Source organism: Pempheris klunzingeri, chromosome 1 (assembly GCF_042242105.1).
Source record: "Pempheris klunzingeri isolate RE-2024b chromosome 1, fPemKlu1.hap1, whole genome shotgun sequence".
Classification (NCBI taxonomy): Eukaryota; Metazoa; Chordata; class Actinopteri; order Acropomatiformes; family Pempheridae; genus Pempheris; species Pempheris klunzingeri.
Genome location: NC_092012.1, coordinates 4,632,089 through 4,657,432, shown reverse-complemented (window position 1 = coordinate 4,657,432; position 25,344 = coordinate 4,632,089). Strand labels below are relative to the sequence as shown.

At 40.0% G+C, this 25,344-nt stretch overlaps 1 protein-coding gene across 1 annotated transcript in view; it reads right to left on the bottom strand.

Moving 5' to 3' along the window:
- LOC139201062 (protein kinase C-binding protein NELL1-like) overlaps positions 1-25,344 on the bottom strand; it is a 216,079-nt gene that overhangs the window by 141,911 nt on the left and 48,824 nt on the right. The window contains exon 5 of the mRNA XM_070830283.1: positions 7,076-7,172. Within this exon, the coding sequence (XP_070686384.1) occupies positions 7,076-7,172 (97 nt within the window). The remainder of the gene's footprint in view (positions 1-7,075; positions 7,173-25,344) is intronic.

The window sequence follows — 25,344 nt, the reverse complement described above, 5'->3', positions numbered from 1 at the left end:
TGGTAAATAGAGGGCTTCATGATGACCACAGTGAACAATAATGGAAAAAAAGGCACCCTTTCAAATGGAAAACCGAACTTGTAAAACACTGGGGTGCTCACACACACACACACACACACACACACACATATATATATATATATATATATATATATATATGTATGGACACACACTGGGGTAATATAATGTCACCATTCCTTCAAAGTGGCTACTGCAAACATGCTGGGAGACCATTAGAATTCACCATCTCAGGCATGGTTTGCATCAACTCCTCTCAGCTTTATGTGTGTGAAATCCATTTACAGCGCATTCAGTGTGCCTGGATGCAAACAACACCTGCCTCTGTTTCACACACACACACTGAGAGAGGGTACCTTGAGGTGAACAGGCTTGCAGCAAACAAACAAGCATGCACACACACACACACACACACACACACGGGAGGCTCTGAGAGCAGTGGATGGTGAAAAAGAGATTGGCAGTGTCACTCAGAATGAAAATGAAGGTATAGATCACAGATGTCGGTCCTGGTGGTGTAATATAGGGATCCTGACCACACATCACTGTCAGTGATCAGTAGGTAATTCAAACTGAGTCCAAAAATCTCCATTTCTCTCTGAAACTTGCCTACATTTGCTCCATTCCTCTGCCAAAGCCTATGGGAGATATGTTTGAACAGGACTATTCAGGAATAACGTCTGTTCTCCCACGTTAAGACGTGTCCAATTACACAGCTGCATTTCAAGTCATACACAGAACAGTCAGACCAGTGACACATCTTCTATTGTTTTGTCACATTGAATTGGAAATGAAAGGCTGCTGACTTTCAGCTAGAAAAGCTGCACTAATCAATATTTTTATACTACAATGAATTAAAGGACTTTGTGTAATATGAAAGGGGTCAGTAAAAGTGATGAACCTGCTTTGAAGCTGGTTTTAAGCCTCTTTTAGTTCATAGTTTGGGTTTTTGCTGTAAGGTTCAGTGTCACCAGCTATTTTCAGCATACCTGCTCTGACAAGTCCAGTGTGCACAAACTGCCCTGACCAATCCTAACTTTAGGATGACTGAGGGATGATCATACATTTAAGGCAATAAGAGTTGTAAGTTTATTGTTTTTGAGCGTCTAGTCAGTCACATGACTTAAAACCAGGTGATTGTGAGTTTCCTTTCCGACTGGGAGACTATGTGTAAAAAAGAAAGTCAAGCTGAGAGGCATTACAGTCACACATCATTATCAGCAACATTTTTCTTTCATTTCAAAGCAAATGTGCTGGAGTTACAGAGAAAATACAATTAAAAAAAAGTGTGTGTGTGTGTGTGTGTGTGTGTGTCTATGGTTTCATGTACTTGTATGAGATGTAAAAACATGAAAAAACACGTTTGGTTCTGGGTTTATGGTTTAGATTAGAATGAGGATTGGCTTTAACTTTGGTTATGACTCACATTGGGGAAAAGAAAGAAATACACCCAATAAGGGTGCATCTGTGTGTGTGTGTGTGTGTGTGTGTGTGTGTGTGTGTGTGTGTGTGTGTGTGTGTGAGAGAGAGAGAGAGAGAGATGAGTGCTTGTATGCCGTTTATGCATTATTTGTTTCTTCGCGTCCCCAATCGTTCACAATCCACTCACCGTTACTGCTGTTAAAATTACCTTCACTTCGCTTGTCTGCTCCCTTTTACAAACATAATCCCCAGTTAGCTTGTTTATTACAGCTATAATAGGCCAGGCATGTTTGGCCAGCACTTTGCCTTCAGGCAACATTGACCGAGATCATTCTCTGTTTTTACTCAATTTGATCATGCACAGCGTGACCTTTCCTTGTTCCAGCAGGGTCTGAGGACTTAATCTACACCTGCAGCTCATCTCCCAGATATAAACCAGTATCAACAACGCTCATTTACAAGTGTGACAGAGGCGACATTAATGGCAGCTGAACAGTGAGTGAGTAAGACAGATGATGATCTCGACCAAGGAATTAACTTATTCACGTCTCTATGCTCAGTTTCATGGAGACCAATTATTTCCACACCATACACAACATTTTGATGGACAGTAATGATTTAGCTTTGCTTGTGTCCAGCACAGTTTTTAATAGATTTTAGTGTTGGTGATGGATTGTAAAATTGACTGAAGTGACCAAAGAACCTGCACACAACTGCACAAGACTTCCTGATAAATATTAGAAAACATAATAAGGATATAAACTTGAAATTAAGCAGCAGCATTTCAGAATGACTTCTTTAATGGGGCAAAAATGTCCTTTCATCAGAAATTGAAGGAGTAACTTGGTAATGTGTTACTTATCAGTTCTTGAAGGACAATGGATGCACACAATAATCCAAATATAAACAAATACATTTAAGAAAGATACAAATAATTCAAATACAAAATATTAAGTAAGCCTCAATTCTTCAGCATTTGTCAAGGTAGCTTTTTTAAAGTTCAGCTCTCCATGAAGAAGTTGAAATTTATTCCATAATATGCTGATAATATGCCTCTCACTTCTTCTCAGGAGTTTCCTTTTGCCCATTCTACTTTAAGAAGTCAGGTAATTTAACCCCAGCCATTATTGCTGAAGGTACCTTCAGGTGAACAGGCTTGGAGCACACACTGCAAACAAACACACACACACACACACACACGGGAGGCTCTGAGAGCAGTGGATGGTGAAAAAGAGATTGGCAGAGTCACTCAGAATGAAAATGAAGGTATAGATCACAGATGTCGGTCCTGGTGGTGTAATATAGGGATCCTGACCACACATCACTGTCAGTGATCAGTAGGTAATTCAAACTGAGTCCAAAAATCTCCATTTCTCTCTGAAACTTGCCTACATTTGCTCCATTCCTCTGCCAAAGCCTATGGCAGATATGTTTGAACAGGACTATTCAGGAATAACGTCTGTTCTCCCACGTTAAGACGTGTCCAATTACACAGCTGCATTTCAAGTCATACACAGAACAGTCAGACCAGTGACACATCTTCTATTGTTTTGTCACACTGAATTGGAAATGAAAGGCTGCTGACTTTCAGCTAGAAAAGCTGCACTAATCAATATTTTCATACTACAATGAATTAAAGGACTTCGTGTAATATGAAAGGGGTCAGTAAAAGTGATGAACCTGCTTTGAAGCTGGTTTTAAGCCTCTTTTAGTTCATAGTTTGGGTTCTTGCTGTAAGGTTCAGTGTCACCAGCTGTTTTCAGCATACCTGCTCTGACAAGTCCAGTGTGCACAAACTGCCCCGACCAATCCTAACTTTAGGATGATTGAGGGATGATCATACATTTAAGGCAAAGACAACTTATCCCACTGGGGTAACTAAGCGTAAAAAAGAAAATAGTTAGGGTGAGAGGCATTACAGTAACACATCGTTATTAACATTATTCTTTCATTTCAAAGCAAATGTGCTGGAGTTACAGAGAAAATGCATTAAAAACTGTCACTTTCCAGATTCTTACAGATGGCAGTGTTGTCTTGGTGAAATGAAAAATCAAAATGTGTGTGTGTGTGTGTGTGTGTGTGTGTGTGGAGGTATGGAGGCCAAACTGATGGCAGGACGTTGGCGCCAACAGGAGAAAGACATGAACAAACAAGAAACAGGGGAGACATAAGACAGAGGAAAGGTAAAAGACAGGTTGTGGGACAGATCTAAACTCTGAGTCTCTCACCTCCAGGTTTGCCTTTTCCTTCATCACGCTGCCTCATGTAACGTGTTCAAGCTTTCCATCATTGTCTGTGGTGGATTCATTACTATCTCGTGGTGCATGAAACACAGAGCATTTCACAAAAGCACTGGTTCCAAATGAGCCTGCACTGTCCCTGAGGAGTCAGCATCCTTGGCACAATGGATTCTAGATAAAGATAATTTATTACAGTTGCTCCTTCAGATGGAGAGGCTCCCGGGAGGAGACGGCATGGGGATGCCGAGCGTCTCAAGCCACTGCGAGGGCTCAATATGTTTTATTTAAAGGCCTAGTTAGCTCGTCTTATCATTATCCCACTCCTGAGTCCTGAATGAGATAGATTACAGCTGCTGCTTTATTTCACCTCCTATCTCCATCTGCAGCGTTACTTCTACAGCTCTTGGCTATTTTTCCTCTGTTTCTTTGCCTCTTGCCTGTGTATTCCTCTCTCTTATTTCCGAAAAGCTCTTCACCCTCTTCAGCTTTGGAGAAGACATGAGTAGGCTCTGTTCATTCCCTTGTCTTTAGCAGGTTACAGTAGGGAGCAGGTGAGAGTGTGTGAATGGAATAATAACGAAGTAAAGTGATGTAAAGCTGGACAATATCTGTTTCTCTGTGTCTGTCTGTGTGTGTGTGTGTTTGTATCTCTTAAGGCCCTTGCACAATACACATGGGCACAGTTTGCCCACGCAAGACGCAGTAACAGCGCCCCACCTCAACTCCCTGTATGGGAACAAGCACATTGCCAAGCACGATAAATGAGGATGTCTTAAATGAGTCTGCAGTTGACATAAAAAGGAATCCAACATGCAGCAGAAACGTTCAAAGGACATCCACAAAGACCACATTCACACCTTGAACACAGGTCCCGTGGGCGTCACCATTGGATGTTCAGAAGATGTCATTAAAAGAGGTGATAAACGTTCACTCCGGCTCCTCAGGGGACCTCTTTTTTAACATGCATCACGACTTTTGGACGAATTTTTGCTCAGTGGGACATAACTCACGGGGAGCCAGGCTAAGTCTGTACTCCTGTTTCCAGTCTTGACGCAAAGCTAATCTAATCTGAAGACTACGAAATTAAACTTGAACATTGGAAAATGAACACCTATAAGAGGGTTCGAGTGTTTTTGTCAAACCGTCCCTTCTTTTCTTATAGTAGAGAAATTCATTCAACATACAGAGAGAGACAGCAGCATCCAGCTGAAATAAAGCTAAGTAGCTAACTAGCAGGCTAACGTTAGCCAGACATTGGAACCTGATTGGAACCATGGATGTATAAAGAGAAGTGGATACAGTGCTGGAGGAGAGGTTGCATTCATTCCTATGAAAGTTGCTCAATGGCCCATACAGCACGTGTACTAGTGCCTTGAGCCTGACGAGTCGGCTACCCCTCCGCTTATGTGAACGCGGATAAAATGATTTAATGATTTTAATGTTATCGGACCAAATGGATCACCACCATCAGACGTGATTCTCAAAAGTAAAAAGTCTGCTGATTTACAGACATCTCTTTCACAAGGTAAGTCAGTGGATAAAAAGTCTGTTCTGTAAACAGTGGCACCAAGCACACACTGCACCCTCCAGCTGTGTTAGCAGCTTAGGGAAATTGATATTATAGCTGTGTGAAGAAGTATGCAGATACAGACAAAACACTGATTTTCAGGCAAGAACGTAATTACCACATCTATATTTTGATGTATATATTTGTACTGTATTCATATATTTATAATTCTGATACTGTTGAAGTTAGAATTACAATGTATAACTTATATACTTATATATATGTATAACTCGCTTAGGTAAAATGAATGGCTGACAAGGGTGGAGCTGGTTGTCACACCTTTCTGTTGTATGTTTTTTTCTGCCACGTCACACTGAGCAGCAGAAACTGTAAGAAATAACAAAACTGAAAGATTAAAAAGTCAGTCACTTCTGTCAAAATACAAAGTATCAGCAATGGACTGTATAAAAGAAGTGAATGTGGTTTCCGGGTCTGAAAAGTGCTTTAAACCTGCATTCTTTCTAATGGTCAGCAGGAGGCGCCGACACTGTCTCTGTTTGAAAATGACGCTACTTCTCGCTCAATGTATTACCTGAGAAAACATTCCTCGCATGAATTTATGGTGTCAATTGCTAGTTTCAAGTCAAATAGTTTTGTTTCTAATTTTATGGCTTGAAGATTTTGGCAAACTTCTGCAATTATATCAAGATATTGTCCAGAATGAGCACAGTGTGAACCTTCATGTTGGTAATCCAGTATTAAGAACCCTGATTTGCTCTGTTTAGAATCGCTTTGACCAGGATGAAGTTTGTAAATTGTTTACAATTTTAACAAAATCAAAGAGGTATTTTCAGCATCCATGACATAATCAAAAAGGTTATCCTTGTACAGTATCCGTCAGGGTGTGACGTTGTATAATTAGCTGCTGTAATTTGTATTGTCTCTCTGTAGTAAGGTTTGGATAAAAACCAATACGATTGCTGGCTCCTAACTGTGCATGAGTAGGAGGAGATAATTACAGAAGTCTAGCTCTAAATGGCCTTCCTGATAAAGTGAACAACAGGTCCTTGATTCAAGGTGTTACAAGTGCACCTGTCAGCTGGCATGCCAACTCATCCCAGTGTAAACCTAACGGGAGACTCTCCTCATTCTCTCTGTCACTTCACACAGGCTTGTATGCTTTCCACACCATCTGTCTCTGCTGCTGACAAACACTTTTGAGTGCTCCGTGCACATGGAAGGTAGACGGCCCCCGAGCACTGAACCGACTGCGGGTAGGGAACTGGATGATGGAGATGAGTCTTTCAAGACCAGAGCTGTTCTCCACAACAAGGAGCTCCTTGAAGCCTAAATGCAAGTGGGGATGAAGGAGGTGGGGGTTGGAGCGAGGAGGAGGAGGAGGAGGAGGAGGAGAAGGAACGGTCGGCCGCTGTGCAGCAGCGATAGTGTCAAAGCACAAGGAGGAGAAATAATTTACACCACAGTATGGTCTGGTGGCTAATCAATATGTTACATAGAAAAAATAAAGGGACAATTGATTGCATGGTGTGTGGGCAGGAGAGGTGGGAAAATCAAGAGAATGTGTATGTCTTGGTGACACTCCTCCATGTCCCCTCCCCGCTGCGAGTGCACGCAGGAGCCTGAGAAAATGAGCAGTGATTAAAAATCGACAACATTGTAATGGGCCCTGGGTATATGCAGTTCAAAGCCCATGCTGAGCTTTTTGCAGCTCCTCTGTGAGCCCACAATACTCCTTTCTTGTAACTTTCACTTGCTTCTCCTCCGCTACGCAGCCAACTCCAAATCTGTCCAATTATACCAGCTGATCTTGAATGAGCAGCACGTTCAGGTACGTGAAGGAAATGTGTCTGTGTCTGTGAATTCTTACCTTGAACAGGCCATGCTTGTGGCTATGCTGGCCCAGCCACACTCCACTGCCGGGGGTGAGCTCCATCTGAGGAGGGTCTATCACCCGTTCATAGATCCTGCCAACAACAAATCAGAAGAGGGTGTACGGTTATGATAACGACATAGACACAAACACGTCTCTCTTTTTGTCCTGGTCTGGCAGGAACACTGATCCAATAGAGCTGAATGCCAGAGTAAATTCAACAAACTGCGCACAAGTCTGCTCCCTGCCACCCTCTCCCTTTCACTTTCCCTCTCCCTTCATGAGAAGCAGAGAGTGTAGAGCAGAGGCTGTTCTCCTCAAGCATGACAGCCAGTCTCGCCCCAAGGCTCTCTAACACAGTATTGATATCTGGACCTGGGATGTAGGCTGGATTAGCTGCCCGACTCCTGACACAGACACAAACAGACTTTGGCATTATCAAGGCAAACATCCTCAGAGTCATTCAGCACCATTTTTTCCTGCACTGAGGATGGTTTAACGATGCCGGCGAGCTCCAATGGGCCTCTATGAGGATATCAGAGGACAATTTGTCAGGTTTTCTCCTCCCCCTCCGCCTCAGACTATGAGCCCATGCAGAGAGTCACAGTCAGCGTTGCAAGCCAATTTCTCTCTTGTTCTTTATTTCAGCTTCACTGCATGTTTTGATTTCTGACAGCGAATTTGAAACAACGACTTAATGACTCCCACAATATGGTAGGTTTTTACTGTGCATCAAAAAAAAAAGTAATCATCACAAAGTTGATGAGTCATAAAGGAGAGGAGGAAATAAATCATCATGCAGAAAAAGGATTTTCTTATTAGTGGTGGGGGTTATTCCCAAGACAGAGTAGAAGAGAAGAAAATGACATGTTTGAGCCAGAAATATCAGCAGCTGGGCAGGTGATTGGTCTTGATTATCGCATCAATCCCATGTGCATACTGTAAATCAAAGCCATTTTAAGCATTTGGCTTATATTTACAGCTCCATTAAGCAGTAGCAGTGGTCTCTAATCCCTGCAGCTCTGCAGCTTTTGGCAGGTTTTGTTTTCATGTGCTTTTACATATGGTTGATTACTAATGGCTCTCAGCAAACCCCTTTACAAAGCCACGGCCAGACAAGCTGCCTGACCAGCACAAATCAGACATTACATTTGAAAGGTGGAAAGAAAATAAGCTCCACTGGGAGGCCTTCATGCCCACATGATTCTGCTGCCTCTTTACTGCAAGTTACATTAAAGGAGCGTTTGCTAACATGTTAGGCACACAAGCTTATTAAGAGGTTTGTCAGAGTGCTCTCTGGTTTCAAGCTGCCAAAGAAATGTTATGCAGTTTAATTCAAAAATTCACAAATGTTGCACTTTCAATATTAGTAAACTGTCAGCATTCATTTTGAGCCATCTGCATACAATCATGATCAAATACGACACCCAGTACAATGTTAATCTATGGAATGCCATTTAAGTCAACATTAAATGATGAATATGCCAATAAAATAAACAAATATGGCTATATATGGAAATAAATCCTGAAATTACTAAATGAGTAAATATAGTTATATAAATAAATATTCATTTCATAATACTTTTTATTTCAGAAAGGATGTTTGTCAAAGAACAACTGTTATTCATTTCAGGGGACTTTTATTTCCTTATGCCACATTTATTTATCTATTTATGTATTTATTTATTTCAGGGGATTTTCATAATATAAAAATGAATGGCGTGTGGTTGTCTCACAGATTCAGACCAAAGCAACAGCTGGGAAATAAAAGTCCCCTGAAATAAACAAAAGTAGTCCTTTTAAAATTGTTCTTTTTAGAATGAAAACCTATTTATTTATTAATGTATTTATTAATTTATTGAACTATATATTTATTGCATCATTTATTTCACATATTTATCAATTCTATATCAAGATACATTTATTTATGCATCTATTTATTGATTGATTGATTTAATACTGACTTAAATGGCTCTCCATAATCACCAGTCTGTATTTGCACCAGTGTATAATAGGCATGCAATTTCTAAATAATGCTTGTTTATTTTATTCATTTATATTGTATAATAGCAGTATGTTGAGTCAAAAGACATGTACATATATTGTCATGTCAGATTATATGCTTGTTTACGCGGATGTAAAAGTGCTGCAGTGCCTCAACGCTGTTTATGCTCTGGCTGTCTGATTTCTAGCTGTCTGATTTCCCACCTGCTGGGCGAGCTGTCACTGCGGTAGAGAATGTGGGGGTCATGTGATAATATTCTATTTTGTCTCCTCCAACCTTTCTGTCTTTGCATACCTCACCCTCCCCTTCTCGTCGACTGCTCAGCAGCAGGCGATGTGTGGTACTTTCACAAAGAGCCACGATTCCAATTGGAGCAGCAATGTGCCCACAGGCTTATTTGCATGGTCAGACACCACAGGCTGCAGCCATCAGCAGCTAATTATAGAGGACATACACCAGTCAACATGCTATGTCGTATGATTAACGGTGGTCCTCTATCATCAACGTGCAGGATTCAATGAGTAATAGCTACAGTTTACAAAGCAGGGAATAGGAGAGAATGTGAATTTAGTGGATGTGTTGACGATGTTACATTCGTCATTAACACATAACGTAGTGGTATCTAGTCATGTACATCATTTTGGTTTGATTTGTCCAGATTTTGAGATGTTCTCCTCCACCCTAATACAATGAGGGTGAAGAGAGGTAGGTAAGAAGGGTGGGTGAGATTCTTAATAATATTTATGGTCAGCATTTTGTTTCAGCAATGTTAAATGTAATTGGCATTTTTATTGTTAGTGATGGAGTCCACCATTACCAAACTGCATTCAAATTGACTACCCATGTATGTGGGATTTACATGAGCCACATGGTTTTTATGTATGTACTGTTGTGTGCACAGATGGTAAATGTACTGAATTTACACAACACTGTCTACAGACAAAGCACTTTAGCCTCTAATTTACCTATTCACAAACACACTTGCACCGTTGATGATGAAAACCACTTGTGCTGTCCGCAGCATGAAATCAGATCGCAGCTGTTCATTCATGATGAGGTGCAACAAGGCAAATTATTGACTGACATCTGTGTTAAGTCAATATGAGTTTATGTAGCTTCAGATACACCAGTTAATCTTTTGTTGTTTTTCTGACAAAATATCTACTGGGTTGCTGCCCCCAGTGACACTTCTCCGTCACCAAATCAACCAGGACTGAAACCTTAAGGATTATAACTTTAATGTGGGATTAGTAGTGGTACGCTGCTTTGCCAAATCTACTGCATGGTAGATGCTAAGGGATTTGTAGAAATGCAGTAAAAAGGGAATGCTAATCAATAAAAGCTTGTTGGACGTGGAGTGGCTTGCAGGGAATACATGATACAGTGGAGTCGGATGAACCAGACCCATCACTTCATCCATATCCAGTAAAATAGGCCAGCACTGCTCCACTTTTACACTGCCCCTCTTAACCTTTATCAGTGTCTGTGTGTATGTGAATGTGACTGAGAGAGAGAGAGAAAGAGAGAGAGAGAGAGAGAGAGAGAGAGAGACCCACATCTCGATACAGAAGAAAGAGCCAGGCAGGTGTGGAGAGTCTCGACCATCAGTCATGTGAATGGCAAGGCTGAAACAAAGAGAGAACCCTGGGATGTGGAAAGCATTATGGCCAGCTAGAACTGTGGAAGCTGTGTGTGCCAGAGACTGCATAAATCCACATCTTACTACATAACACATATTTTGTTGACAGTCCACTTCAATAAGCTGCCAGGCCACCTTGTTTCCACCGATTTACTGAGTGAAGTGAATAAACTATATTTAATGTTGGGCAGTGAGGATTTCAGCTATAGTGTCTGGCTGTTTCCCAAGTTTGTCTTTAAGCCACTGATAAGCGCAAATACATTAAAAAAAAAGACTAAATGAACACTAAATGAAGCCAGAAATGCTATCAAAAGTCTTGTCAGTCTAACTTGAGGATTTCATGTCAGAAAATTCCAAAAATAACAGCTTTCACATACAAAAGTGAGACACAATTTTGGGTCCCCTTCAAAAGAACAATCTCAATCACAGTCTTCTTTATTTGCTCTGCCAATATCTGTCCGCCACACTAAACTTCAGACTACTTCCAATTTTCCACTAGTTGAGCTTGAGACATTTCTGTCATGTTCTTTGCCAGAAGGATGAAGTTAAAACTTGGGAGGCGAAGTCCCTTTTGAATCACTTGCCTCACCAAGGGACAAAATTCTCAAAGCTCTCCCTTTATCCTCTGCCCAAAGCACCAGCTGGGATACGTCACATCACTGTAGGCGGGTGGGAGATTACTCGTTACTGTAGAAGTTTGGGCAGGAAGCTAAAAAGAGTATCCTGCTGTAAACCAATGCTGTAAATTACTCCAAAGGTGGGGTTGGGGTTCAATGACAGTTAATCAATTCTAAATCCAGTGTAGAAGCTGTTTATGAAATCTGAAAACATTCTCATATTGATTTGACTGTTAAACGTAATTTCAAACCAGCATTACATTTAAGAGCTGACATATATTTTTATTTCATCCACTTTGAACTGAATCTAAAATTGTGCAGCTATCAGAACCAAACCCTGTCAGTAAGACCAACACAGGTGCTTTTTCTTCCTCAGACAAAATAACCTCAGCTGACCTTCCCCTGAAATCCCTCATCTGACGCTACCTGCCTGGAAGACTTATTGTATTCATGGATATATTAGATGTCTTCAATGGAGCCCTTTCTTGGTCCTCTAATAGCAATATTGACAATATTATTGTTGGATTAGGATGTAGGTCCTGTGTTCCTACACTACACTAACCAACCCTCTTCTAATTCTGTACCGTAAAAAGCGTCGAGCCTTTGAGAAAAACGTTGCTTGTGAAGGTAAACTGTACAACAATTATGGTTTGAATTATGGTAAGACTTGGAAAAGATCATTTACTCGTGTATAAGCCACAGACAGTGATGCTTGAATGTATTCCTTCAAGGTGTCTTCCTTTTCCTTCATGTTTTTCCTAATGTTTTTCCTCCTGAAGACCTCCGGCTGTGTCAGAACCTGTTGCTGTGGGCCTATAAAGCCCTTTGAGACTCTATGTGATATCAATGCAGTAAACCTAACCTGACTTAACTCCTGGTTCAGTAGGGTGCCCACAGTAAATTGCTACATCATGTGGTCTTTCAGCTGAGCCCGCTAAGCCTAGACATTGATTATGATACCATCCTGGAGTACAAGTGCAGTACACAATCTAAAAAAACATAATAATCTACACTGGGCGCAAATGTGGAAAGAAATAAAGTGAAGATATATTGTGAACAAAATGTGCAAGAATTACCATGAGACAACCTTCCCTTTGTGAATACAAATTATGCCCTACTGATTCTAATGTGGTCGTAATAATTGCGCTGATTCTCAGTTACAGTCCATTTACTGAAATTGGATATAAATTTGGACTCATTTACATGTGAATTTTTACTCTGGTGAATAGAGAGAGCAGCACTTTCCTTATGCTAACATCATGCATATTCTGCCGATGTACTTCTAAGTGTGTCTACCTTTGTATAGTCACAATGACTATGCTTGACCTGAATTAGCATTACAGTGGACAAAGCCTAGCCCAGTTAAATCCGTAAGCTGGGAGTGAAAGGTTATAAATTTAACATAAGAGGCTCCATCCATTTACAAGCCAAACACACAACTCTCTTCCTGCATAGGCAGTGATAGTGATGTTACAGAACAGATGATGAAAGATGGTAAACAAGCCTGGCATCACTGGGGAATGTTTGTGCATAATTACATCCCTTGATAACACCTCTATGTCAACAGTGGCAAAGGTTTCATGTAGTGTAGAGCACTTTATAAGCATTACAGTCATTCACGATATGTGCGACTGAAGTGTTGAGCTGAGCGCTGAGGTCAGTGGGTGGAGTGGTTTCCAGTCCAGTCCAGCCTTTATATGCAAACTGTGTAACCCATGCTCCAATCAGTGGATGTATTTAAGTCAGCGTCAAAAAATAATGTCTCAGATGATTAAAGCAGGATCATCAGCAAAGCAGTTTGCATTTATCAGTATGTTAATGTGGGTGGTTCTTACAGTATTTGTTGATCACAGCTGTGCAATTCTGTGTGAAAACCTTCTCATTTAGTTCATTAAATAGTCCATCAGCTGAAGGCAGCAGTACAGATACAGTATGCGGGATAAATCTGTTTCAAGCGTAGGCCCCTGTGGAACCCCATCATTAATGGTAATAAATGTAACAGCTATGACAGCAAGAAATACCTGTTAAAGTAGAATGGCACCAGGTGAAACAGTAGACTTCACACATTATTACCACTTAGGGCAGCGTGGCAACATGACACTTAAGTATCTTTAGAGTCAACCACATTTCTGTTAGAGTGAGGACGCCTGGGGAGGTTTATCAAAAATCCAATTTACAGTGGGAAAAGTCAGCTCTTGGTGTATTTCAAACTTAACAATGTTTGAAGGGCTTGTTAGTGCCACACGAGCCGATTCAACAGACATGGGGAGATGCATAAAGCTATATATCATTAATCATAAGTCTTTTTTTTTTTAATCACCATTTATTATTATTGTATCATTTAACATCCTCAGTAGAGCTAAAACGATAAGTCAATCAGAACAAAATAATAAGAAAATTATTAGAAAATTAATCTGCAACTATTTGGATAATGGGTAAATAATTAATGTAATTTTTCAAGCAAAAATGACCTTTAACATGACTTCAGCCTCTCAGTTGCGAAGAATTATGACTTTTTTTGGCTTTTGTGATGTATAACTGAACACAGATTGTCATGGACTGTCTGTTTGTTTGACTGTTGAACAGAACAATCAATTGAAAGACGTCACCATGATCAACATTTTTCACCATTTTTTTACAGAACATTTCACATTTTATAAAGAAACTGATTAATCAATTAATCAACAACAATAATAATAATAGTAACAATAATTATCATCAGTTGCATCAGTTACTCTTCAGTGGTGTGGAGATGATAAATTGTGTTGTAGAAAAGGAATAATATCTCAGTGTTCTGTCTTACTCTCCTCTTTTCTTGACTTTAATGGGGGCATTACAGTATATTCAGGCAGCTGTCATGAAGCTCCGCGGCGTCTACCTCTAAAAGGGCATCTGTCACTCTCTCTCATGCCTCTTAAGTGCTGCGAATGAATCGAACGGTACCAGCTCCACTCAAACTGGAGCTCTGCCACCCACAGTGGTTGAAAGACATCGGCATAATGCTCTGAGATGGCGGGCCTGCGATTTCAGTCAATACTCCCAATTCACTGTTAAATCCTGCCTAAGTAGTCTTCGAGTAGAAATTAAAGACCTAGAAATCCCTAATAGATGAAATGGGAGTACGATCTGATTTTTTTTTTTTAAACAAAGTGCGTTTTTAAACATCTTGACAATAAGTGATGCAAAACACCCCAAAAGTAAAAGAAGTAAAACTCAAGGAAAAGAAGTAGAACATCCTCACAGAAAAAAGGCAAGCAAACTATCGCTTGAAACTAGAGCATATCCTAATAAGAAGGCAGATGTTTCACATTTAATGGCTAAAATGACCCAAATTCCTTTACCACTAGCTTGTTGCAGGGGATAGGACTGGTTTTACCTACAGTATGTAGATGAAGATAGAGTCTAATCTGGCTTTGTCACCCAATTCCCAAAGGTACTGTATGCCTGCTTCCTCTCTGTCTCAGATATCTGTAATTACTTCACCTCAACAATGACCTTATCTGTTGATAGAAGCTCCTGTCCTTCTCTGATAAGACGCAATGACTGTAGCTCCAGATATATTCCGGGGAAAAGGAGAAAAAAAAGTCAGGAGATGGAGAGGCTGCTAAAGTGTGTAAGTATGTTTGTGTATGTGTGTGTGTGCGTCCCCTGGGTCCCCTTGGTACAGGGAGCTCCTCCTTTCCTCCTCCTCCTAACTGCCACCTGGGGCCAGTGACGGGGTGTCTGCCTGCATGAGGTGGGTCGGACCCTGCTGAGCTTGACGAGGGGAGGCTACAGTAATGACACACTCCATCACACCTACACAAAACATCAGTGAACCGCAGACACAAGAAGGCTATTGGGGAGGACTAACAGCCTCGAATCTGCTCTGTAAAACAAAGTCAAATACCTGAACAGCAGGGTGATGGAGGCTCAGGCAGGTCTAATGACGGCAAAAAGCTGACGGTATTTGTCTCATGGATCGTGGCCGAGGCATACGGGTACATTCATTACATTCATCACACAGCAAGATGTTTGGGCGACTGTCTCTGACCATGAGGCATGACAGTAATAACATGCTAACGCAGAGCAAGAATATAAAGAAACAAAAGGAAAATATTGAAGACAATGGTGTCCTGGTTCCTTAGTGGCCTAAGAAAAAAAAACTACATATAAGCCATGTCCTCTGGAGTGAGTTTTTAATTACTTCACATTTTGAACCAGTGAGGGCAGTGAAACATTTTAACCTGGTGTTTAATGATGGCCGCATCTGTTTTTATTAATGCCACAAGCTACCGATGATGGCAACTGCTTAAATTACAAATGTCCTTGTTTGTAGCAATTAATGCAAATTATCCAGGTGGTCTCATGGCGTAAATAAACCAACACATACATTGCACTGAATGTTCAAAACATTGTCATTTAACTAAATCTGGAGTTGTTGCTGAAACATCCGATCTAAATAACTCTATCCAGTGACAGAGTTGCATCACTCGATCTGTCTCCCCCATGCATCCTATCCATTATTTTGTTGTGTATAATGAATTTAAGCTAAAGAGCCCAAACAAATAAGCAAAAAAGGAGAAAATATTTTTGATGCAAACAACAGTGGAGTGGAAGAAAATTCCAGGCTGATTAGCAGCATATTCATTGTCAACGTGCTTACTAGTCTACCAGTTCACCCCTCAAATCAATTCAAGGTGATAAGTGCAACCTGATGAAAAATAATTTGTGGTTAAACGTTGCTTCAGTAGAAAGGCAGGCTTATAACACTGACTGAAAACCCAAGCAGGTGGTGGCGGTCTAAATGCGCAGCCCAACTCATATGAGTAGCACATTACAGAAAATCAATTTAAAAAGAAAAAAAAAAGACTTTTCACCACCACTCATTGACATTTAAAATCCTCCTTCATTAGGCTGGCTAGGGCAGGAGGAGTAATTGCTGAGAGGCCCATATGAGCTGCTGCAACTAGAATTGCAGCCACCCATTGATCTAAATGTGGGTTATTCTGCTGGAGTTGCCCCATTGATTAGAGACCCAAGGGCCACATATAATTTCCTCTGTGCTTTCATTGTGCTCTGTGTCCTGCACAGCTGTGACAAGACAACCAACCGAGCTTTCCGGTCAGAGATACCAACTGTATCTCGAGCCCGATGTTTGGCAAGGACAGGGGCAAAGGTGTCAAGGTGACAGACAGCATCACGTAGCATTATTAACCTGATTTCACCTCATTATCATTCTTTGCACAGCACCCTCCTCTTAGCTGGGGCATCAATGATCAGGTAATGAAGTAATGAATGCTTGCTGCTCTGCTGAGCAGCGGTGGCACTGCCCTTCACAGGAAATTAAAACGTTACACCTGAATTGCTAATTTGGAGTAACATTTCTAGTTCTTCATGCATGGCTTAACTATGACCTAAACCTGCCCACGCATATAACAATATCTTTTAAAATATATATCAAAACATTAAGATAAATTATAGAATCGCAAAAAAAACCTGCATTCTGCACATGGATGAAGACACAAAGACAGAAAGCAACAGTACTGCAGAAGGAGCTTAGCTTCATTGCAACTCTATCATTATTCTAATGCTCCATTCCAGTCTAACAGCCTTGTTCTTGTCCTAATGATAGTTTTGGCCGGGCTGATGAGCTGCTTAGCAGGTAAGAAAAAAAAAAAAAATGAGCATACCTTCCAGCTCACTGGCTTCTTTAATGAGCAAAGCAGAATATCATTTTCTGGCTGCCGGACATAAAAGCAGTACGAGTCGTATCATTATGAAATCTTTAAGGTGGAGAGCTTCCGATGTTTCCCCTCCTTCATTAGCCAAGAGAGTAATAAAACAGACAATGTTTCACAAGCTACGTCCGACTGTACATTTGATTGTGATACCAAATGACTGTGAAACAGGTTTATTATTAGCATTATTATCATTAGCTCTACAAGACACCACTCAGCTTCCATAGTGTTGATCTATATAGTACAAAAACTTCAGGGGGAGATAAAATGATCTGATATACCATGGTGGAGAATATCTAATCATAACTAAAACCTCACTCTTCCTGTAACCTTTACCAAATGTCTATTATCCTTAACTGAATCTATACTTTAATTGATAACACATTTCTTTCTTTGCTTGCAACTAATGAATATTTTCTTTATCAATTAATATGTAAGGATTGTAATTAAAATTGTAAGAAAATGGTGAAAACAGCCCATCACACATATCCAAAATTGCTTGTTTTGTGCAGTCCAAAACCCCAAAAATATTAAATTTGCTGTGATACAACACAGAGAAAAAGATGAAAACCTTCAAATTGGAGAAGCTTGAACCAGAGAATGTTTGTTGTTTTACTTGAATAATAACTTCAACAAATTATGGGTTATCACATTAAACCATCCAATCTAATCCATAAATCAAGCATAAGCATAATCTTTGTGTTATGCTCACACAATTTGTATTCAGAAAACAAGATCTGTTTCCAGTTTGTGCCCATTTCACAATATCTTACCAGACTCTGTGTTGCAACAGCCATCAACAGTGATAGTCAGCTGAAGACTTAATTAGGACATCGTTCAACACAACCATCATGAGACAGACAGAAAAAGAGAGAAAGGGGATGAAAGAGGCAACAGGGAGAGCTAAAACATTTAAAAGAGATTTTTAAAGTGCGTCTTCACACTATAACTAAAACATAGACGGCTGCAGTGCGATTTGGGAAGGAGTTTTAGAGTGACGAGGAGCAGTGGTGAGTTGGAGGTTTAAGGAGAAGAAAAAAAAAACACACTAGCCGATGGCAGTTTATTCCTAATGAAACCAATAACAGCCCTCTCTCAGCCACAAAAGCAGCTCGTCTGGACCATAACTACGTCTTAAACATTGATGTCCCTGGGTAATTTATGGGCCAAATGGGATGAATAATGTAGATCACACTACATTGGTAGCCAAGCACCTGGTTAATTCAGGCCACGTAAACGCCTCGTCATTACCATGTCTTCATGCTGTTCAAGCATCTGTTCCTCTTACCTTGGCTAAACCAAGTGTCCACTCTATCAATCAATGTACAACAGGTAGTTTCAAACAAGCAATCTGATTCACTGATGACACTCTCAACCAGTATTTATGGTGTGTGGTCTGAGCACACCATAAGGAAACCTTGGAGGGATGATGGAAGCTGGCAATATTTTTTGCTGCTAATTGGTCTAATCAGACATTGCATTTCAAATTGTCAAAGGAAGTATTAGGTCTGATTGGGATCAATTTTGGCATCTTGTTAATGTTTTGCTCAAAGGATGCAGGCTTGGCTTCCTCTTTTGCTTTGAGGTCGTTGTAATACTTTAATATAAAATCTTCAGTCAGTTGAACTGCACTGCGATCCAAGAAAATAGCAAGAAAGGCTACAAATGATAATCACATCTAAGTTGGACAAACAACATAGCGGTCGTTTTATCATTCTCTGAGCATCTGGACACTCGGCCAGTGATTGTGGTGGGAACAAAGAAACATGCTTCAAAAACTTCATTTATCATCTGACAGGTTTGGTTTGACCTGCTGGCAGAGCCAAAGAAAAGGTCAGTATGATTCATCTCCACAAGTACACAAATATCTATAATGAATTCAAGAAATTAGCATTTGAGTTAATGCATAAGAATTCTGTCATATTGGATGACTCTGCAGCACAATATATATACTGTTTGTTCAGTGCCACTACAGGTACAGACATTTGCCCTTCATGTCGTGAAGCCAAACACAAATACACAGAGAAAGGGGGTGGATGTGTAGCAGATCCAACTTTTACACTGAAGACCCCAGTTTGTGTTCTACTGTGGCTTTGAATTAATTGGTTTTGTCAATATGCTAATATGCTCACAATGAAAATGCTGACGTGCATTTTAGCAGGTTTATACATTAAGCAGGTATAATTGTTGACCATGTTCATCATCAGAGCTTAGCATGATAATATTTGCTGATCTGAACATAACATGATGTACAGCTGAAGCTGTTGGGAATGTAAATAGTTTTGCAGGTATTTGGTGATCAAGTATCGAGCAGGAAAAAATGGGATCATCAAAGTTGTACAGTAAAATTCATAGTGAGATCTTAAATGAGTTTTTATCCCAATTCATTCCATAGTTGTTGAGATGTTGCTGTGGTGTACAAAGCCTACTGTTGTGACACCCACATCCTTTCAAACAAAACAAACACATGTAATAGTAAATATACAGAATAAAGGCTCTAAAACAGAATGTGAAATATCAAATGAAAAGTATAGTTTATCACAACCTGGATCTTGAGTGTCAGTTTAGCACACACAGACGTACTTATTGCTTCAGTGTACTACAGTTACCATAAACACTTATTGGACATCCACATTGAAATGGTGCTATAAGTCAATGAAAGGAAACAAATAATTGGATGAATGTCTTCCTCATATAACACATACAAGAATACACGTACAGAATAATCTGTCATTCTGACTGAAAATACCAAGCCAGAACTGAAACGAGCTCTCCCTTACCTCATGATCGCTGGTTTCTCACATCTCTGTTCTAATATTCCTCCTCGTCTTCCTCCTTGGTTAGGAGTCTGTCTACCAATGAATGCAAAATTCTACCTTTGTCTAACTCTCGCTACAGACAGACAACATAATGAGTGAGTGAGACACAAAAACAGAAGAGGAGAAAGTCTGGCTATTCTAAAAAATCCTCCAAGTATCCTTTCTCTTTTCTGTAATTATGTTCGCCACGCTGGATGTTTCTGTCTCAGAGAACGTGGCTGTGGAATAATCGGGGCAAAAGCATAACCAATGGATAATACTGTCTCCATGACAACTGTGGCAACTTTTTTCCCCCATCGATTTTTGTCCGGTTAGCAATAAGGTCAATCCATGATGATGTCAGTCAGTTAGCTTGTCCAACACTTCCTCTAGAGACACCATCAGTTCATAATTTCCAACAATTTGACGCATAATAAGATACTGTGATTTGGAGTATTTCACAGATTTGTATGCTCTCAAGAGAATGAAGGCTTCCCATTTTAGATGTTTTATGAGCTTTCCTCTGTCAGGCCAAAAGGGCAGCATACATGTATTGATACAGTATTTAATGAGGAAATTACAAAGTTTGCTATATTAAAAGTCAAGATTGTGAACTGTTTTTATGATTCTACTGACCCTGTGTCCTTTCATCTAGCACCACGCTCCTGACCAGAATTGTATTTTAGTCATACTGCTATCAATCTGATTAAAGCAGCAACGTACTGTGGATTTTTAGTCTTGATGAAAAAGAAAATTCTGTAGACAGTTCACTGAGGGGGTGAAAGTTAGCTGGCAGAGAACAGAAAAATCAAAAAGGGGGTTGAGTAGATCTTGAGAGGGGATTGCTTTTGTTTCAACCCCATTTCTGTGCTGCACCCTAAAGGAAGGAACCAATGAGGAGGAACCAGTTGCTTTTAACTAAGCCCTGCTAGAAGGGTGGCTTTCATACCACATCTGAAGATCACACATGTAACAGAGCCCTGGCTAAAGTGGATGCTGAATAAAAAGCAACACAGGAGGGGTGTAGAGGCTGGAAGCAGGAACTGAACAGTGCTGAGAGTGGCAATGGTCCTCTGGGAAACACCAGCCAGCCTGCACGTGAAATGACCTTCTACGAGCAAGGGACAAGCTCATGGTTGTAAGTGAGAGGCAGAGCCAATGTCATTACTGTGATTAGCCATTCAGGTCCGAAACAAAGAGCTGACTCTGAGTGCATGACGAGAGAGTACGTACTGGGTGTCTGCCACTAATTCAATTAGAAAAATTTGGAGATTGCAATTACATATAGCAGTTATTTAAGCATCTGACCTTGTCTAGGCTCCACAGTGGCACTACTGCAGGTAATATCATGTATAATATCATGGGGGAGAAATGACCTACACTACGTTCCAAAGAAATGCATTTTAAAATGAAAAGTGGAGGAGAGAGAGGACTGAAAAAGTCATTGACTCTTCTCACCCCACACATCTGAACCCAATAATTTTGTATTCCATTACATATCATTATTTCTATATGTCTGAGCTGTTAATTGAGATGTCCCTAAAAGCATGCTGCTGAAGCAAAACAGAAAATAACATTTTTAGCTAGTCAGATCTGTCATAGTTTGTTTTTTTCCCACAGAGGAACAGACAGAGCTGCAGTTTTTGCACTGTGAGTCAGTGACTTTGGGAGAAGGAAGCTGAGGTATTCTGAGACTGGCCAGGCCACACCTGCATTTATAACAGCAGAACGGGAGCCATAAGAATTACTGCAATCAGTAATTCACTCATTGAGAAGACGTATATCCCTGTTGAGAAGACCTGAATGTATTCTGCTGTTGACAAACATATTAGCTGTGTTTCATCATCAAGTTCTATATTTCTGCTCTGTTGAAGCATAAAGTGCAAGAAAAGACATAGAGCATAGTTTGCAGTCAGTCACTAAACAACAGTAGAGTACAAATGTGTTCCCTTGAACAACTGAGGTAACTTATTATGCGGTTGGTGACTGAAAGCACAAGCAGTCATTACTGTGCTATGTTCAAGCCTCTGAAAATACTCATGAATGAAAGATCAGATTTAGCTATTCCAACATTCAGTGTCAATTCATGTTGAAATAATGGCTCCCAATTTAAAGCAAGCAGTGGAAATTAAGCAATTATCAATCAATTATTGGTTTCAGTATTCAGACAGTCATACTAAAGCTGAAGTTTATCAGTGTTTTGTGAGTTTTTGTGAGGAACTCAGTGGAATGAATGGAGCGTTCCCAGTTGCAAGGAGATATTTTTGAATTAGCCACACAAATTGTTATTAAAAACCTAAGTTAATAATTAGATGATAAGCTTTTAAGGATACTGTACCATCTTTACCTGACTTGATTAATACAACTGTCACAGGAAGATCAGCAAAAATGCTGTATGGGGTTTGCATGTTCATACATAAAACATGTCTTTTGACTGGTGACCTTGTCAAGGTAATTTCTTTACATTCCACCAAGTGCTTCAGAATGGAGTTAAGAAATCAAGAGACTACTGAACTTGTTTAGCTTTAAATCATGTTAAGAAACAATAGCAGGGAGTTCAGAATTACCGGACTTGTGATAAAGTAGATCTGGAAACAGACATTTATTTAATACAATCACATAACTAATCGGGATCATTTATTAGGGCAGCAAATAGAGATGTTATGCCTGTGAATAAGCTGAGCTGATGAGATTCGTGGCAAACCACATTAATCAATGGGCAGAGGAAACATAATTGCCGACAGAGACTGAATATTGATAAGATGAGAAGAGAGAAGAGAGTCCACAGCAGTCCAGGATACCAGGTGGGTTTCTGTCAAGTTCGGAAACTATGAAGAGTCGTGACTGAAACAACAAGGTCAAGCAGCCCTAACACTGACTCCAGTCGGAGCAATCTGTATTCATTAGAGTAACACTCATTTTCAGGTCATTGCTTAACAGCGACAGGGTGGCGGTCAGAGCGGAAAACAACAGAGGAAGCAATTTTGAAGTAGCTTCCTGTCACACATGCACATATGGCCAAACTACAAAGTGTTCCACAATTTCACCAAACCAAATAAACATACCTTCATAACGGTTCCCTTTAGAGTACGCTGCAGACTTCCTAAAGCTTCACCTTCACCACATTAATTCCGGGACAACAGCCCAGCCAGCATGCAAAGTGGAAAATCATGTACAAAATGGGACGGAAGCACCAGAGGATTCATTCTGTTTTTAAAAGGACATGGTGGGAACTTGTGTTGTGCTCTTTGATGGATAGTAAGATGTTTAGCAGAGATCTTACTTTCAAAATGTCTGCAATGAGGAGTTTAGCTTTTATGGTATCACAGCTGGTACGAATAACACTAAGACTACAGTATATAACCTGATATCCTAAGTAAGGATATCAGATATCAAACTACTATTTTCCTGATTCATTTATAGGTCCATTATACGCAACATTTCAGAAAACTCCCTTCACCGGCAAGTGTTGTTGTTATTTAACTTTTGAATAAATGTCTGTTCACATCAACTCCTGTGACTACTAGATTCTTATTGAGCATCGAGGTTTATTTTTGGCCTCATGAAGTCCTTAAAGTGCACAAAGAAAATGATTATTTTAACAAGTACAATATAATGAGTCAGCAAACTCCTTCAGCTGATGAAGATGTTATATAACTGGAAGTTCAGAGCCGCTGCTAAATTGATCTTTGATTGAGATCATTTTGTCTGCAGTATTTTTATCACTATTGTCATTAATAGGCTTCAAACTTCTTAATCTCTTTGCTGTGACCTTGGGTTAATAACATTTTGCAAATTACTTTAAAACAATATTCTGATTGATTAGCTTATCCATATTTTGATTTATTATAACTGGCATCTTTATTATGCAATTATGCTGTTCCATTGTTATTATTAGCATTAGCACTATTGTTGGTGTTTATGCTATTAGCAGTTAATCTTCATTTTGTGCTACATTATACTGTACACTGACATGTCAGCACAGATTCTACTTTATCATTTATTATCCCCTCTAGAAAGTTGCCACATTCACTGACAGGCTTTATCCCACCTGAAGGCCACACTGCCTCTCTGTGCTCCCTCAGCATGTTGCCCACATGTCTTTTCCTTTGTGATATTTTTTTCGGATCGATCTCAGACCAGGACAAATGAGGAAACAGACACGGGGGAATTTCCATGAACTCTCAAGTCTCCGATCCATCTTCAGATTAAGTCCAAATCCTTACCTAAGGTAAGAGTCCTTCACTTGGACACAGTGACTCTTCCAGTCAGGTGCAAACTGACGCTGTTGCCCTGCAGAAAGCCAGAGGGTTTGCTTCATGTAACTAAACAGCATCAAAGACGGACAATTCTAGACGGATCAAATCATTCAAATAGAGGATAATGTTGCTAGTTTTTCACACACTGCAACAAATCGAAAATGCTCCATTATTGTGATACCAACTATTTATCTGATTCTAAATAATAATTATAATATTATAATTAATGTCTTGATTAATTAACTGCTTTTTAAAATAATGTAGAAGTAGAAAATAGTTCATTCATTTACTGATATTTAATTAGTCGAATCTTTTGGTCCTCTCTCAACATACATTTGATGAAAAATATACATGGAAATCATCCCCACAGAAAGATTATATAGATAAAGAGCAGTCTCCATAAAGAATAGAGCACTGAGAGACCGAATCTTGAAGCTATATTTACACGAGCAAAAGCAAGAAATGTGATAGTGGTTAAATGTTGTATTCTTTTTCTCAGACTGCCCTTTGGTAGCCTCAAAAGAAGGGACGCGTGTGGCCAGAGGACAGGAGTGTGTGGGCAAAAGTTTTTAATTTGAAGTTGAGGTCATATCTGAGTCTTGTCATAGTATTAACCAAACTCGCCTCATAGCTATATCACTTTCTAATCTGTTGTTTTGTTTCCTCTGTTGCTGCCTGAACATGCACAAAAGTTCTTTAACTAACATCTGAGGTGGATATGCTTTCCTTCTGCAAAATGCTGCCTTTGGTTTGTTACCCAAAAACCCTACTAGGCACTTCTGCCACTGCGCTCCGGTTGTGGTCTGGTTCTGTCCCGTTCTCCATGTGGCTTCAATTCCCACCGGGAGTGTTTCAGAATTAGATCGTTGACTTGATCAGATTTTGCTGATCTAGTCATTTTTCCTTGATTTTCATGCTTCTAACATGTGCAAGCAGGCAATTTGTCTTATTTGACAGGCTAGCTGCTGAAAGGAGACTAGCTGTTTCCCTGTGTTTCCAGTGTTTATGCTAAGCTACCAGTCTTCTGTCCACAGCTCCAAAGTGAAGAGGCAGATATGAGAATGGTACTGACCTTCTCATCTTACTCTTGGTAAGTACCTGAATTTTCATGTCCAAGAAAGACTTAAAGGTAGAATGAGTAGAAAAAAAACAATACACAGATTCATACAAAAACAATCCCTCTCAATCACCACTCGTGTGTGTGGCGGTGTCTTTATCTGCACAGACC